The sequence below is a fragment of the Danio rerio genome, chromosome 9 (genome assembly GCF_049306965.1).
Source record: "Danio rerio strain Tuebingen ecotype United States chromosome 9, GRCz12tu, whole genome shotgun sequence".
NCBI classification, from domain to species: domain Eukaryota; kingdom Metazoa; phylum Chordata; class Actinopteri; order Cypriniformes; family Danionidae; genus Danio; species Danio rerio.
Genome location: NC_133184.1, coordinates 25,470,206 through 25,486,828, shown reverse-complemented (window position 1 = coordinate 25,486,828; position 16,623 = coordinate 25,470,206). Strand labels below are relative to the sequence as shown.

The 16,623-nt window shown below is 39.3% G+C and overlaps 1 protein-coding gene and 1 long non-coding RNA gene across 6 annotated transcripts in view; one reads left to right on the top strand and one right to left on the bottom strand.

Annotated features, from left to right (window-relative positions):
* The window catches only part of fam124a (family with sequence similarity 124 member A), a 23,657-nt gene extending 17,388 nt beyond the window's left edge, over window positions 1-6,269 (top strand). For all 5 annotated transcript variants that reach the window (XM_009304687.5, XM_001922340.9, XM_073912686.1 and 2 more), the window contains one exon: window positions 4,548-6,269. In XM_009304687.5, the coding sequence (XP_009302962.1) occupies window positions 4,548-5,378 (831 nt within the window). In that variant the 3' untranslated portion in view covers window positions 5,379-6,269. The remainder of the gene's footprint in view (window positions 1-4,547) is intronic.
* LOC141376126 (uncharacterized) lies at window positions 2,359-16,623 on the bottom strand. Its single transcript, XR_012385335.1, has 3 exons — window positions 16,411-16,623; window positions 12,681-12,766; window positions 2,359-4,992 (listed from the first exon to the last, which is right to left on the bottom strand). It is a non-coding gene; the product is annotated as an uncharacterized lncRNA (long non-coding RNA).

Here is a 16,623-nt window from a genome sequence, read left to right as displayed (position 1 = left end):
GTCAGCATGGCAGAGACAAATAAATTAATTATTAGAAATTAGTTAGCAACTATTATGTTTAAAATGTGTTGAAACGTTCCCTCTATTAAGTAACACTTGGGAATATCTTTAAAAGAATTTCAATTTCACAGGGGGTCAATAATAAAAAAAAAAAAAATTTTTGATTTTAACTGTACAACCCCAAATCAGAAAAAAAATTAGACAGTATGGAAAACACAAATAAAAAAGGAAACTATTGATTTCTAAATTTACTTTGACTTGTATTTCATTGCAGACAAAATGAACAAAATATTTCATGTTTTTTTCTGGTCAACTTTATTTGATTTGTAAATATACATCCTGTCATTCAGACCTGCAACACTTTCTGAAAAGGTGATGGAACAGGAGCAATTTAGGGCTTGTAGTTTGGTAAATTGGCTCAATAATAATTTAATTTACAGTAAAACAGGTGATACCAACAGGTGATTGTAATTAGGATTTGGTACAAAAGCAGCATCCAAGAAAGGTTATTTCCTTTAGGAACAAAGATGGGCAGAGGATCGCCAGATTGCCAACAAATATGTGAAAAAATTATTTAAATGTTTAAAAACAATGTACTTCAATGAAAGAGATAAACACATTTGGATGTTTCACCTTCAACAGTGCATAATATAATTAAAATATTCCAAGAATCAATAGAAATTTCAGTGAGCAAAGGACAAGGGTGCAAGCATAAGCTAAATAATTGTGATGTCAAATCACTCAGGTGGCACTGCATCAAGAATTGTCATTCATCTGTTAGTGATATCACTGCATGGGCTCAGGATCAATTTGGCAAAACTTTGTCAAGTACCACAATATGTTACATCCACAACTGCCAGTACAAACCGTATAGTGCCAAAAGGAAGCCCTATGCTAACAGTGTCCAGAAGCGCTGTTGACTTCTCTGGACTCGACGGCATCTGGGATAGACCATCACACAGTGGAATCCTGTACTAGAATCAGTATTTCAGATATATTTTCGGGAGAAATGGGCTTTGTGTGCTCCGGACCAAAGAAAAAAATGATCATCCAAATTGTTAACAGCAACAAGTCCAAAAGCCAGGGCCTGTCATGGTATGGGTTGTGTCAGTGCCTTTGGCAAAATTAACTTGCACTTTTCTGATGGCATAATTAATGCTGAAAAGTACATAGAGATTTTGGAGCACAATATGCTACCTTCAAGAAAACATCTTTTCCAGGGATGCCCGTGCATTTTTCAACAAGTCAAAACCACATTCTGCACACATTTTAAGTCCTGGCTGTGGAGGAAGAGAATTCAGACACTTGACTGTCCTGTCTGCAGTCCTGACCTGTCGCCAACTGAGAATGTGTGTCACATTTTGAAAACCTCATACTGTTTGCAGGAAGAATGGGACAAAATTACACCTGAATAAAACTAAAGGAGTCTAAAGAGACCAAAAGTCTTTTCAGGTTTGTTAAAAGGAATGGCAAAACTACTGTTGCTGTATTCTTCCAACTTTTTAAAAATGTGTTGCAAGAACCAAAATTGGAATAAGTGTTTAGTGAAGTTTATTTATAAACTAATTTCGAGAGGATCACATGCATATTGCTTGCAGCCGACCCCGTGTGTTCCATATGACGGCATTCTTCGTTTTGAAGAATCCCCCCTTCCACTCCAAATTCTCCACCTTTCCTAGATGGGTGGCCCAGTGGTTAGCACTGTTGCCTCACAGCAAAAACGTCACTGGTTCTAGTCCTTACTAAGCCAGCCAACGTTTCTGTGTGGAGTTTACACGTTCTCCCCGTGCTCACGTGGGTTTCCCCGGGGTTCTCCGGTTTCTTCCCACTGTCAAAAAAATATGCAACTTAAAGGGGTGTTCCACTACAATATCATATTTTAAACTTTAGTTGGTGTGCAATGTAGCTGTGTGAACATAAACAACATCTCTGAATGTAAAAAAGCTCAAAGTTCAATGCAAAGGGAGACCTTGGTTTTTACTGAGTTAGCTTAGCAAAGCCTACAATGAAGGAATTTTGGGGACTACAAAAAATACTTCTGGGCCTTGTGAGATCACAAAGGTACTTTTACCACGCACACACACTGCGCAGCTAAGGGCCGTGACCAGAGGCGCTGTAATGTTGCGCTGTAGGCAATGGGTAATGCTGTTTTGCACTGCAAACGATTTAGCTACAAATTCATATTTACCTGTCAAACTGCTATGAACACACACACACACAGTTCACCAGTGCGTGCAGCCTCTCTTTCTATATGTGTGCGCGACTTTGCATTGATTCTCTTTAGGCAGCTTAAGAGAATACAGGATAGCTCACCTAACTCGTGTAGCAGCAGAAAAATAAATCAAGGCTCACACAGTCGCATCCCACATTTTGTGCTTTATTCTTCTGTGACGATATATTGCAGAAAATAACTTAATCCGAGCATCAGAAAAAAAAAGAAAAAGAAAGTCCTGCGCACATGCGCTTGTTACACATCTACAGAAAGTTTACACACACACACACACATAGGCACACACAAAGACGATGTCTCTTAAAGGAGCCGCACCCCATTTTACACTTGTTACAGACACATGTCAGATTTTATTTTAGAGAGTGGCAGGAAGTTGACTGACTATTTACACAGCAGAAAATTGCACAGCGTGCTTGTGCGGGTGTGACGTGGAGCCGATCCGCGACTAGCTGCAAATTAGGACGATGACCAATAAGTCACTTGAGGGCGGGCCTTTCAGAGGAACTAGGAAATATATCAGCCGTTTTCATGTTAGCTGAGTAGCTGTATAAAATCAAAGTGAGACTTTTGAAAAAATAACATGATTTCCTTCAAGTAAAACATAAGCACACATTGCTGTGCATCTTATAAACACAACCAAGCCTTAAAATTACAATTTGGACCACCCCTTAAAGTTAACTGACTAATCTAAATCGGCATTATAGACATGCTCCTAGTAAGTAGTTATCTCTTTCTGTTCATTAGCTACTACAGCAGGGGAGTTCTCGAGATCTACCTGAGCTCAAACTCCCCTCTAGCCTTGCAAACAGGAGGGAGCCCCAGCTCGAGGATCTTATGAGCTCAGAGCTCTCTCCCGGGACAGTATGCCAAACTAGCTGTATAAACAATCATCAGCTAAGTGTGAACTCTTGAATTATACTTTTAAACAATGATAAATAACAAGAAACACATTAAATAGTGTTCGTTGTATTGTCTGCAATGAAAAACAAGTCGAAATAAATTTAGAAATCACTACTTTCTTTTTGTAGTTGCTTTTTCATACTGTCCCTTTTTCTGATTTGGGGTTGTATATAAAATGCTGTCGTGTTACACTTTCACTTTTACATAATGCATTTTGTTGCATTTCCATGTTTTAATTTCTGCAACGTGGTTATTACTTACATTTGGTGCCTAACTAGAGTTCATTTTTAACCCATGCTGTGGCCAAAAGAGGAACCATATACTGAAAATTAAAATATATACTATACACAGAGGAAGATATAGTACATGCAGAAACAACACAATGGCAAGCAAAACGAGATCAACATATGAATGTGGAAAATGTATAAGTGAAATAGGAAAAAAGAAGTATTGAAAGGTTCAAAGATGGATGGAAAACCAAAAAAAAAGAGGGGAAATGTAGGGAGAGGTAGAGTGATGGAGGAAATGTGCAGTGAGGTGTGAAGCAGAAAACAGTAGAACTTTGTTACCCTCATGAACACACACTCACCAATGCCTTTAAGTTTTCTGAATCTCTCTCTCACTCTCTCTCTCATTCACACAAAAAACACACAGGTATACAGTTACCTTATCAAAGCCACATTCCCACATTGTGTTTTGTTTGCCAGTTGCAGGAACATGGATTTCTTTCTCTCTGTTTTTATTTTTGTTTATTGTGAAACTAGTTATTTATTAATATTTTTCAAACAGGAAATGATTAAAGGTTAATCAAGCCTGCCAATTAAGCAGTTGGTTTTACTCATTAAATTGTCATGTGGCTACCCAATGTATCATAATAGATCATTTGTTAATTCATGCAGTTCATGTAGTTTTAAATATTTACTTATACAAAAGGCCCTGTTTTTTATCCATTTATTTGTTTTTTTTATTGTTGCTCCCCGACATTTGGAGTTTACATTTGAAAAGTATAGGTAATATGTGCATATTGTACAGAGTTTAGAATAAGTTAAAGTTTATACTAACCTAGGTTTAGGTTCAAATCTGTATAACATCCTGCTTGAGTGCTGGTGACTGTTAAGGGGTTAAGGTATATTTACCAGTAGCCATGAAGACAAACATAAATGAATGTGGCATTTACTATAAAAACTTTTTTTAATAACTTCAAGCCTAAACCAATTCATTCAAAGTAAAAACTATACATTTGTTTTGCTTGTTTTAAATAAATTTCATTACACAAAGCTTTTTTTTAAAATAGAATTTACAGGATGACATATTTTTTAAATACTGTAATAAAATTTGCTCTTTAATGAAAATAAATGCGTATTATGAATTGCATAAATGGTCTCTTAACTGAATTGTATGATTTTGACTTTGTCAGGTTCAAGGTTCACGGTGTTTCCGCAAGCACACCATTGCAAAGTTCTATCATCTTCCATCTGATGATCCTTCGGTGACCTGCCCTCCTCCACCTGAGCCTCCTCCACCTCCTCCACCATATGGCCGCGGACCCGCTTCCTACCGTAATCGCAGATACCACCGAAACTCCTCGCGCTTGCGCTCTCAGACACTTCCCTCTCCGGGATCTCATTCTTCTAGGATGGCTCCGCCGGTGCTGTGTGAGCAGGACGTCCACATGGAGCGTCTACAGAAGGATGTGGAGCTGTTACGGGCCGGATGGGCAAGTCACCGCACACAGTCCCTTTTTTCTCTGCACACAGATGAGTCCCGCTCCTCCTGTGCCTCCCCGTTAGGCTTTCGTCCTCGCTGCTTCTCATCTATGGCAGCTCCACTCTTTCGTGTCAATGTCGATACACTGGTAGGAGCTGAAGAGACAGATGTGGACACAGGACAAACCATCAGCGGCAGCTCTGTGGACCTTTCAGTGGTTTCAGGTTATACCCAACCAAAGCTGAGGCCTCATTTAAAGGCCCCGGCACCACGGCCCAAATCTGCTCCTCCAACAGATACAGGTCCTGACTTTGCTGACCTTATGTATAATAACTCCTGCTACATGAGACAGACTCCTGCTCCTCCTAGAGCACAAAGCATCTCTACAAAATTCACACCTTGTGTATTAAACAAACCAAAGCCAAATAGTGTTTGTGTTTCACAGCCAGACAGAGGACAGCACAAAAGCAATGGCTTTACACCAATGGATGAGTGTAGTCAAGAAGGCACTGTGGAGGATGAGCAAGAGTTTTATATCTGACCTGTGCAGGACACTGTATGTGTCTCTTTTTTTCCCGCTGAGCACAAAAGAGGATATTTTGATGTTGTTAACCAAATCATTGTTGGTCCCCTAGACTTAAAGGTTACCAACATTCTTCAAAACATCGTATTTTATGTTCATCCGAAAATAAGAAACATATAAGTTTGTAACAATTAGAGTGAGTATATGCTTAGTAAGTTTAGATTTTTAGATGAACCATCCTTTAAGTTTTGTTGTTCTAACAAGCTTGTTTTATTAGCAACAGGTCATGTTTGAAAAGTGCATTCATAATGAATGTTTATTTGTTACATGTTGTGGTATTTTGTAGTGTTTCATAATAGCTATAATAACATATGAGCGCCATTGCTTGTCGAGATCTCAATGATGAATAAAGCCCTGCCACCTTGTGGCTGAATATGGCAGTTACACTGGTGCACGTCACTTGTATCAGCCAGTCACAGGGTGTATTAGCGAAAATATTTACTTCACTGCAATTTCACCTTTTGTTCTGTACAGTGTAAATGTGTATTTGTTTGTTGTTGAACTAAATGTAATGTTCTATGATCACACATTTTAAATTATATGTAAATATTTAGTTTTACCATTCTGTTTGTGATATTTCATAGAATGACTTCTTCTGATAGGAAAATAATTAAGAAATATTTTTTAAATGGCTGCGTTTACAATATATATATATATATAGTGTGTGTGTGTGTGTGTGTGTGTGTGTGTGTGTGTGTGTGTGTGTGTGCGTGCGTGCGTGCGTGCGTGCGTTTTAATTACTTACTGAAGATGTAATGTTGTAATAAAACCAAATAATTACTGTGGTTATTATATAGGCTAGCAGAGCTGTTCCCTGGAGAAAAAGAAATAAAATGTGTAAAGCCCCAATGGTTACTGGGTCTTTGGAGTTTTCTAAATGCTTTGCATGTTATGTAATGTTTTATGATGTTTTTTTTTTTTTAATTATTATTGTAGTATCCAGTTGAAGTCAGAATTATTAGCCCCCCTGTTTATTTTTCCCCATTTCTGTTTAACAGAGAGAAATGTTTTTTTTTCAACACATTTCAAAACATAATAATTTTAATAGCTCATTTCTAATAACAGATTTATTTTATCTTTACCATGATAACAGTAAATCATATTTGACTAGATATTTTTTCAAGACACTTCTATACAACTTAAAGTGACATTTAAAGACTTAACTAGGTTAATTAGGTTAACTAAGCAGGTTAGGGTAATTAGGCAAGTTATTGTATAGCAATGATTTGTTCTGTGGACTACCAAAAAAACATAGCTTAAAGGGGCTAATAATTTTGACCTTAAAATGGTGTTTAAAAATGAAAAACGGCTTTTATTCTAGCTGAAATAAAACAAATAAGACTTTCTTCAGAAGAAAAAATTTTATCAGACATACTGTGAAAAATACCTTGCTCTGTTAAACATCATTTGGGAAATATTTATTTAAAAAAGAAAACAAAAATCAAAGTCTAATAAAGCTGACTTATATATGCAGAAATGGAAAGCAAATTAACAGTATGCTTGAATATTCTGCGGTTTCTGTGTACTTGCTAGATTTATTCATTTTGGATTTGAGTAAAAAATAACACAATTTGTTTGTAAATCTGTCATTTGGAGATTTTTTTCCAGAAAATGGTAATTGGTCAGAATAACTGTTGTGATGAGTCAGAAGGCATTGAATCCATTTGCAAGCTTTATTAAAAGCACACATACAAACAAACACAAAGGGGCAATCCAGGAGACAGAACGAGGGACAGGCAAAAGTTCAAAGGCAGGCAGATATCTTACTGGTCAGAATAACAGGCTGGAGATCAGGGGCAGGCAGATGTCTTTCGTAATCGTAGAACAAGCACAGGGTCCGAAACACAGATCAGTCCGAAGCAGGGAGTATGGAACGCTCAGAAATGACAGCCAGGCAAATCAAGACTTGGCAATGAACCAGAGCGTGAGTGCGGTATATATACACGGGAGTTGATGAGCTGCACCTGGACCGCAATCAGTGCCAGGTAGCAGGGCTTGTGGGATTTTGAGTCCGTGAGTCGAATTAGAATTCGGGCGGTGCACAAGAGGATCGGCATCGCCCTCATTTACAACAGAACCCCCCTCCTGCGAGCGGCTCCTGAAGCGAGAAGGCACCTGACGCCGGGGTCTACCGCGCTGTCGGGGAGCTGGTTTCTCTGGGAACCTCTGATGAAACTCTTCTGTGAGAGTTGGGTCTAGGATATCCCTAGCATTCACCCAGGACCGTTCCTCTGGACCATACCCTTCCCAGTCCACCAGATATTGGAGGGCGCCACCCCGGCGTCGAGAGTCCAGCACTTCTCGAACAAGATAGGCTTTTTCGCCCTCGATCATGACAGGTGAGGGGGTCCTGGTTTCCGATTCCTCCTCAACCGTCTCCTCTCGTGGACCACCAGCGGGTTTGAGTAATGACATGTGAAAAGTGGGAGAAATACGATAATGATTAGGCAAGGCTAAGCGGAAAGACACTGGAGTAATCTGGCGTAATATTTTGAATGGCCCTACATACCTGGGACTGAGTTTGCGGCAGGGTAATCTCAAACGAAGGTCCCGTGTCGATAACCACACCCACTGCCCCGGTTCATACGTGGGTCCCTGGCGTCGATGACGGTTCGCTTGAATCTCCCTCCTCCTGACTGCTCTCATGAGGTGTCTGTGAGCCTGATTCCAGACCTCCTCACTCCGTTGCAACCAATCTGTGACCGCAGGTAGCTCAGTAGGTTCTCCAGACCATGGAAACAGAGGTGGTTGGTAGCCGAGAATACATTTAAATGGAGTGATACCCGTAGCTGGCTTTATCAAGGAATTTTGTGCATACTCGGCCCACATCAGATACCGGCTCCAGTCGTGCTGTTGCTGATGACAGTAGGAACGTAGAAATCGGATGACTTCTTGATTCATTCGTTCAGTTTGACCGTTGGATTGAGGATGGTACCCTGAGGTGAGGTTAACATTAATATTTAGATTTTTACAGAGAGCGGACCATACCCGGGAGGTGAATTGGGATCCTCTGTCTGAGACGATATCATCAGGTAAGCCAAACATTCGAAATACATGATTGCACAGGGCTTCTGCGGTTTCAAAGGCAGAGGGCAATTTGGGCAATGGTATTAGGCGACAAGCCTTGGAGAAACGATCAACCACCGTGAGAATGACTGTGTTGTTCTGGGAAACAGGAAGATCCGTGATAAAGTCCACCGCTATATGGGACCAGGGCCGTTGAGGAACAGGTAGCAGTTGTAATAAGCCAGCAGGGGTTTGGTGAGATGCCTTCGTTGTTTGACAAATTTTACATTTCTGAACATAATTAATCACATCCTTCGTGAGAGACGGCCACCAGAAACGAGCTTTGACTAACTCCAAGGTTGCAGTGATGCCTGGATGCCCCGAGCTGGGAGTGTCATGAACATGGGTCAATAATCTGGTACGTATGTTATTGGGTACAAAAATTAGGTGATTCGGACAGTCTACTGGAGGGTTGTTTTCTCGGTTTGCCTCTTGGATCTCGGTAAGTATGTCCCACTGTACTGGAGCCACTAATAAGTTTGTGGGAAGAATGGTTTCATCACTAATTGTGGGTTTATCTTCTGATAGCCTGGATAGTGCATCTGCCTTACCATTTTTACTCCCTGGTCTATAGATGACAATGAAGTTGAATCTGGTGAAGAACAAAGCCCAACGAGCTTGTCTGGGATTTAGACGTTTGGCTGAGCGGAGATATTCCAGATTCTTGTGATCAGTTAAGATGGTGAATTGCTGACTAGCTCCCTCCAGCCAGTGTCTCCATTCTTCCAGGGCTAATTTCATTGCCAGTAATTCGCGATTTCCCACATCATAATTTCGTTCTGCGCTGGTCAATTTACGGGAGAAGAAGGCACATGGATACATTTTGGATGGCTGACCCTGACGTTGGGATAACACCGCCCCGACTCCTGTGTTGGATGCATCCACTTCCACAATGAAAGGTAGGTCTGGGTTGGGATGACGGAGAATAGGAGCTGTGGTGAATTGAGTCTTCAGATCACTAAATGCTTGGCATGCTTCAGAGGACCAGGTTAATTTGTGGGAGTTTCGTTTGGTCATGGCTGTTAACGGTGCGGCTATTGAACTAAAGCCTCTGATAAACCGTCTATAGAAGTTGGCAAAACCTAGAAATCGCTGCAACTCCTTGAGATTCTGGGCTAACGGCCATTGTTGAACTGCCTGTACTTTCGTGTCATCCATAGTAACCCCTTCTGCACTGATGACGTATCCCAAAAAGGCGATCTGTGTCTGGTGAAACTCACACTTCTCTAATTTGGCGTACAGACGATGTTGAATCATGCGTTGCAACACCATATGTACATGTTCAACATGTTCCTCCATCGTGTTTGAATATATCAGGATGTCGTCAATGTAAATGATTACCCAGCGATCCAGCATATCCCGAAAGACATCATTCATAAAGGATTGGAACACGGACGGACAGTTTGACAGGCCGAAAGCATTACCGTGTACTCGTAGTGCCCCCTAGTGGTGGAAAACGCAGTCTTCCACTCGTCACCGGCACGGATTCTGACCAGGTTGTATGCACTGCGAAGGTCAAGCTTGGTATAATATCTAGCCTTTCTTAATTGTTCCAGGGCAGGAGGTACGAGGGGTAATGGATAGCGGAATTTTACGGGGATTTCATTGAGCCCTCGGTAATCAATACAGGGACGTAAACTGCCATCTTTCTTCTTTACAAAGAAGAATCCAGCTGAAGCAGGAGATGTAGAAGGTCGAATGAAACCTTTGGCCAATTCCTCGTCGATATATTCAGACATTGCCTTGTGCTCAGGTTGTGACAGAGGAAATATTCGACCCGTTGGAGGACTGGAGCCTGGAATTAATTCAATAGCACAATCGCTTGGTCGATGTGGGGGAAGTTGAGTAGCTTTTTGTTTGCTAAAAGCTTCATGTAAGTCATGGTACTCAATGGGGATTCGTTCATCAACGAGTTCAGGTAACATATTGGTGGTTCGCAATGGAATCTTGTGAATGGGCTGGATGCACTGTTTCATGCATGACTCACTCCACTGCAATATCTGTCCGTCCCTCCAGGAGATATGAGGATCATGTCGTCGTAACCATGGCAGTCCCAATACCAGTGGATGATTAACTGAATCAATAATGTAGAATTGCATTTCTTCAATGTGTAGAACACCAACTTGTAACTGTAGCTTATTCGTGATCATACGGATGCGTCCTTCACCCACAGGACGACCGTCTAATGCTTCCACTGCAAGACAGGAATCATATGAGCTGAGAGATAGTTCGTGATTTAAAGCAAATTTCTTAGATATAAAGTTTCCGGCAGACCCAGAGTCGACAAGAGCCGTGGTATTAATCATTCTTTTATCAAATTTAATAATTACAGGAATCAGTACACTGAAAAGTGCTGGAACATGGGAAGGACTCACCGATTGAACTGGGGTATGAGGCCGTACGCTGCAGGTGGATTTCCTGTGCCCTGATTGGCCACAGTACAGGCATAGATGATTTTGCAATCGGTGCATTCTTTCCTCATGGGTAAGACGGGTGAAACCCAGTTGCATGGGTTCATCAGGGGGCGTGTCCCCTGAAACGTGGAGCTGTGTGCGAGGATTTCTACGACTGCGAATCAGATGATCAAGACTGATGGTAAGTTCAATGAGTTCGTTCAATTTCTTTCCTTCGTCACGGCAAGCCAATTCAGATTGCAGAGTGGCAGTCAGACCCCGTCTGAATAGTGTCTTCAGTGTGTCTTCAACCCAGTTAGTTTGAGCGGCGAGAGTGCGAAATGACAAGGCGTATTCTGCAGCTGTGTTACGCCCCTGGGCAAGAGAAAGTAACTGCTCACCGGGGCTTCTCCCTTCTGCTGGATGCTCAAACACTTCCCGAAACTGCTTGAGAAAATTTTCAAACGTGGGGTAGTTACATTCCTCCTCCTTCCATATCGCTGTAGCCCATTCCAGCGCTTTCCCTGTTAACAGATTGCACACAAAAGCCACTCGACTGGAATCAGTGGGATATAATGCAGGTTGTTGGTTAACAAATAGTTTGCATTGTAATAGGAAGCCTTTGCAGCGAGAAGGTGAACCGTCAAACTTTTCAGGAAAAGCTAATCGGGGACTTACGGTAGCCGGAACACTGGAGACATGCGTTGGCTGGGGAGCTGTCATGGTAGCAGGCGGGGTAACTGCAGGACTCGGATGACGGAGTTGTTGCATAGCTCTCACCAGTTCCTCCGTGAGGGATGTTAGATGGGTGAGTTGTTGATGATGGGTGGCTAACTGAGTGGCTTGAGCGGAAAGTTCAGTAGAAACTTGTGCTAAAGCTGCTGGATTCTGTAGTGGCGAAGTCTTCTGTTGTGATGAGTCAGAAGGCATTGAATCCATTTGCAAGCTTTATTAAAAGCACACATACAAACAAACACAAAGGGGCAATCCAGGAGACAGAACGAGGGACAGGCAAAAGTTCAAAGGCAGGCAGATATCTTACTGGTCAGAAAAACAGGCTGGAGATCAGGGGCAGGCAGATGTCTTTCGTAATCGTAGAACAAGCACAGGGTCCGAAACACAGATCAGTCCGAAGCAGGGAGTATGGAACGCTCAGAAATGACAGCCAGGCAAATCAAGACTTGGCAATGAACCAGAGCGTGAGTGCTGTATATATACACGGGAGTTGATGAGCTGCACCTGGACCGCAATCAGTGCCAGGTAGCAGGGCTTGTGGGATTTTGAGTCCGTGAGTCGAATTAGAATTCGGGCGATGGCTCCCTCTGGTGGTGCACAAGAGGATCGGCATCGCCCTCATTTACAACAATAACAGATGTTTTAATTTGTTGTGATTGCAAATTAGGTTAAAGCCTGTATTCTATCATCATGAATTATATTACATTTTCCCACCTGGCATGTCCATCATGATGTGTAATGAAGCGTATGCTAAACTTTATAGTAGTAATTAAATAATAATGTCATATCATGTCGATGTATATGTTCTGCTAGTTAATATATCACTAACTGTATTTCTTTAATGTCATCCATCTTTTCATTTCATACAAAACCTTAATTATGAGCTATTCAGCTGGTTTAATTCAGTCTCCCAGTTTTTTTTAAACATGGTTCACTGTAGGGTGAAAGATCAGTTTATCTCCTAATGTTTCAGTAGACTGATGTAAACTGCTGATGTTCATACAGATATGGCAGTCTCTCTGCCAGACTTCTGGCTTCCCCTGATAATCCCATGAGCGTACAGTACCTGGCACATCAGTCCGGCGACACCGGCTCTCAGCGCTGCCGCGCTCCGCCATTCTGCTAATCCCGTCCTGCAGCCATACGGAGCCACTGAAATAGGGCAGGAGAGGTGAATGACAGAGAACAGTCTCTAAACATTAGACACACACACACACACACACACACACAGACACCTCTGACAGGACAGACCTGATCCTTTACAGGATAATCATGAAACAATCAAACCCTGTTTTGCTGAATGAACGCACAATGAGCTGCAAAGCCAACAAATAATCTAATAGCAATAGTAACTATGATTATGATAATAAAAACAGGCATGTGTTGGGAATATTATTGTCATTATATAGTTATCAATATGTAGTATTGCAGACCCTAAATAATTTCAACAATATGCACACATTAGGTTTTTGTTATTATTTTTTATTATTATTAAAAACAAGAGAATGTAATAATAAAAGGAGAGAAAATGACTTGATTAGCAGTTTAAGTGAAACTTGTCTATTCCGTTACCTTTATGTTCATCTGTTTCGTTAAACATGTTGCTTCTCCAAGCCTGGATGTCTGATCCCAAACAGCTTCTTCTTTTTTATAATCACCATCATCATCAATTACTATATCTCACTCTATAATACTTTATAATAATCTATATTCACTTTTAACCTTATTTAATACAACGATCACCATTATATACAATAATAACTAACAATAGAATAATAACAATGCAATTAATAAAACTGCATTTCATGTTATTGTGTATTACACTGCTGAACTTCACAACATTACTACTACTGTTTTAACATTACTTGTATGAATATTCAATAATAACAATAAGGTAATACTTCACTATGTGTTAGTTAATGTTAGTTGATGTATTTACTTGTCAATAGTATTTACTTTTTAAAAGTAAATATTGAACAATGATTATTAAATGCTGATCAAGTGTTGTTTTACTGGTTCATTTCAGTAGATATTGAAATCCACTTTCCCTGACACTTTTTAATGTTTGCTTTCCTTCTCAGTTACATTTTAATTATTAGAAAGTAATGCCAAATCTGCTATGCTAATCTATACTGCCACTTAATTCACCGGAATTAATCAATAGTCATTTTCCTATGTCATATTCAATTGTTCGACGCATTGTTTATAGATGTTTTTAGTTTGATTGCATAAATATGAACTAACATTACTCAACCTATGTTTTCAATGCAACTTTTAAACATCAGACCTCAAGTTGAAAGCATTGTTCTTTACTTTGGCTGCCATTCCTTTGGACTCATTGTTCATGCTCAAGTCACCGTGACTTTCCCATCATCATTTCCCATCTTAAAAATTCAGATTCCATGAATGGGATACTGGAGTTAAAGAATTTGTCTTCTCTGCTGACTGCTGCCAAGTTGGCTCTACCAATTAACATGCCTTCTGATGGGCACCATCCAAATACCTGATGCTTACTGATCATTTCCCGCTTGTGGTTCACCATGGGAAAAATGTGTCTACAGTCCAAGCTCCAATTACAATGGAGAACACTTACACTATTAATAACTATTTATATTAGCTATAGAAAACTTGCATTATTAATCATTAACTATTTATATTTTATAAGAATACATTAAAAGTGACAGTAAATGCTTTAATATATATTTCTTTATTATAATTATTATTTTAAATGTACTTTTGAACTTTCATCAATGAATCCTAAACAAAATGTAGCAGTTTCAGCAAAGATATTAAGCAGCAACTTTGTGTTTATCACGCTTTAAACTAGCACATTTCATTTTTTTTAGCTGAAAGAACGACAAGAGTCCAAAAGCAAAAAATACACAGACAACATAAAAAGAATGTGCAAGAAATCTGTGAATAAATTGAGGAGTTGCATACAGATCCATCTCTGAAATACTTGGAAAATGAGGTCCTAAAACAAATGATCTTCCATTTTCAGTGATGTTTTCCAGTCTGGCTTCACAGTATTGAGTGTACATGCCTTGAAGGCTTTCAATGATATTTTGCACACCACAGATTCTGGTGATACAATAGTTTTGGTGCTTTTTGATTTGAGTTTGGCCTTGATGAATGTTAGGATTACAGATATAGTACTTAATTGGTATTCATCTATTTAGTTTAGTTTAGATATGCATTCAATTCATCCTCAGTTACTCAACTCACCTGCGCTGTAACGAGACAATACCTTATTCTTGTTTGGCTGCCTAAAAAATGGTTACAAAACAATGATGAAGCTCTTATCATCTAATCTGGAGCAAAATATTAATTGTATGACTCTTCTTTCCATCTCAGGACTCTTATATCTCACCACCGATGTTAAAGATCTTTGACTTGAATAATAGACTTAAAGATGCCATAGAGGTCATCAATACATTGATGAAATTGTTCACTGATATCTACACTGAGGGGATGTGGCTTTTTTGGAAGTACCAAAAATGTCCAGAAGCAGTTTTACTGAGTTCTGAGTTAAGAGTTCTGCTCTTATGATCCCGTCAGTGGTCTCAGATCTCTCTATGGCTCATCTCTCATGTGTTAAATACTCACACAGCATGATGTATGAAATACACATGCAAAATAATCGGTTACACTTTATTTTGGTGGTTCATTTGTTACATTGTATCTACATGTCAACTAATTCTCATAAGTACACTGTTGGGTTGGGGTTAGGGTTAGTGTAAGTTGACATGTACTTGCAAAGTTTCTTATAGTCAGTTAAATAACTGTTGAAGGAGCAGTATCAACAGATATTAAGCAGAAAATTAACTAATACATAAAAATAAAGTGTTACTAAATAATCATACCTCAGTCTTGTCAAATGTCATTCATTTCAACTGAAGGGGAAAAGTTTGTTTGCAGCAAATGCTCTCTGTGTATATCTGCTCCTGTGTGTGTTGTTAAAGAAATACAGGCCAAAGTATATTATAATAATTTAGCCAATATTTTTCTTGACTTAATTCTTCAAACTATCAAAACATTTTTATAATGAACTACAAACTTTTTTTTTAGGTATCACAGTTGATTTTTATAGTTCACACAAGTTTTTTTCCCTGTTTTAACTACTTACAATTTATAATTCACACACCTTAAATTCGTAAATCCAACAACTTCATTTTTCTAGTTATAACAACTTAAACTTTGTAGTTCCCACACCTTACTTTTTTAGTTGGCTCAACTTATTTTTTTAGTTCCCACAACTTAGTTTTTTTAAAATAAATTTTAATTGTCAACACAACTTAATTATCACAATTAATAAATATCCATTTTTTTAGAACAAAACTTATATTTTCTCATTCTGACAACTTAAATTTGATAACTTAATAAAAGAATAGAAAAGAACAAAATAATCACATTGCATTAATCATCATAAGGTTATGCTAATCCTTGAGGCAGCAACCTACATAAAATAGTAACCTTTCAAAGATTCCCATCATTTGCTGTAGGCCTAAGTCATGTGCAAGGAACGCCTTCTCCCCAGCCAATTAGCAGAATCTATCAAATGTATTATGTATTAATATTAAAATATGTTCAGTGTCTTGCACAAATGGATCATTTTGCTTCATAAGACGTCTTAGTTTGATCAAGTGTCACAGGATTTTACTTTATTTTTCCTAAAAATGTTAGTTTGTTTTTACTTTCAAACAGCCATGGAATTAACTTTTGAATCAACAGATATCATGGTTTCAGCAGCAACGACAAAACAAATCTTTAATTTACTACTCAAGATAAAAACTTACATGTTGGGCGTGCTGAAGGTGAGTAGCCGAAATTAGCAGCAAATTGTCAGTTTCTGAAGGCTGAACTTTCATTAAAATGAAATCGCATGTCACGCAGAAATGCTGATGCAGCATGTTTTTTTTTCTGTGACAGCTGCTGTGGTATTTGTACTCTAATGAAAGGAACAGGCTGCTTGTGTAATGACTTCCTCTGTCTGTAAAATGTGCGCGCGT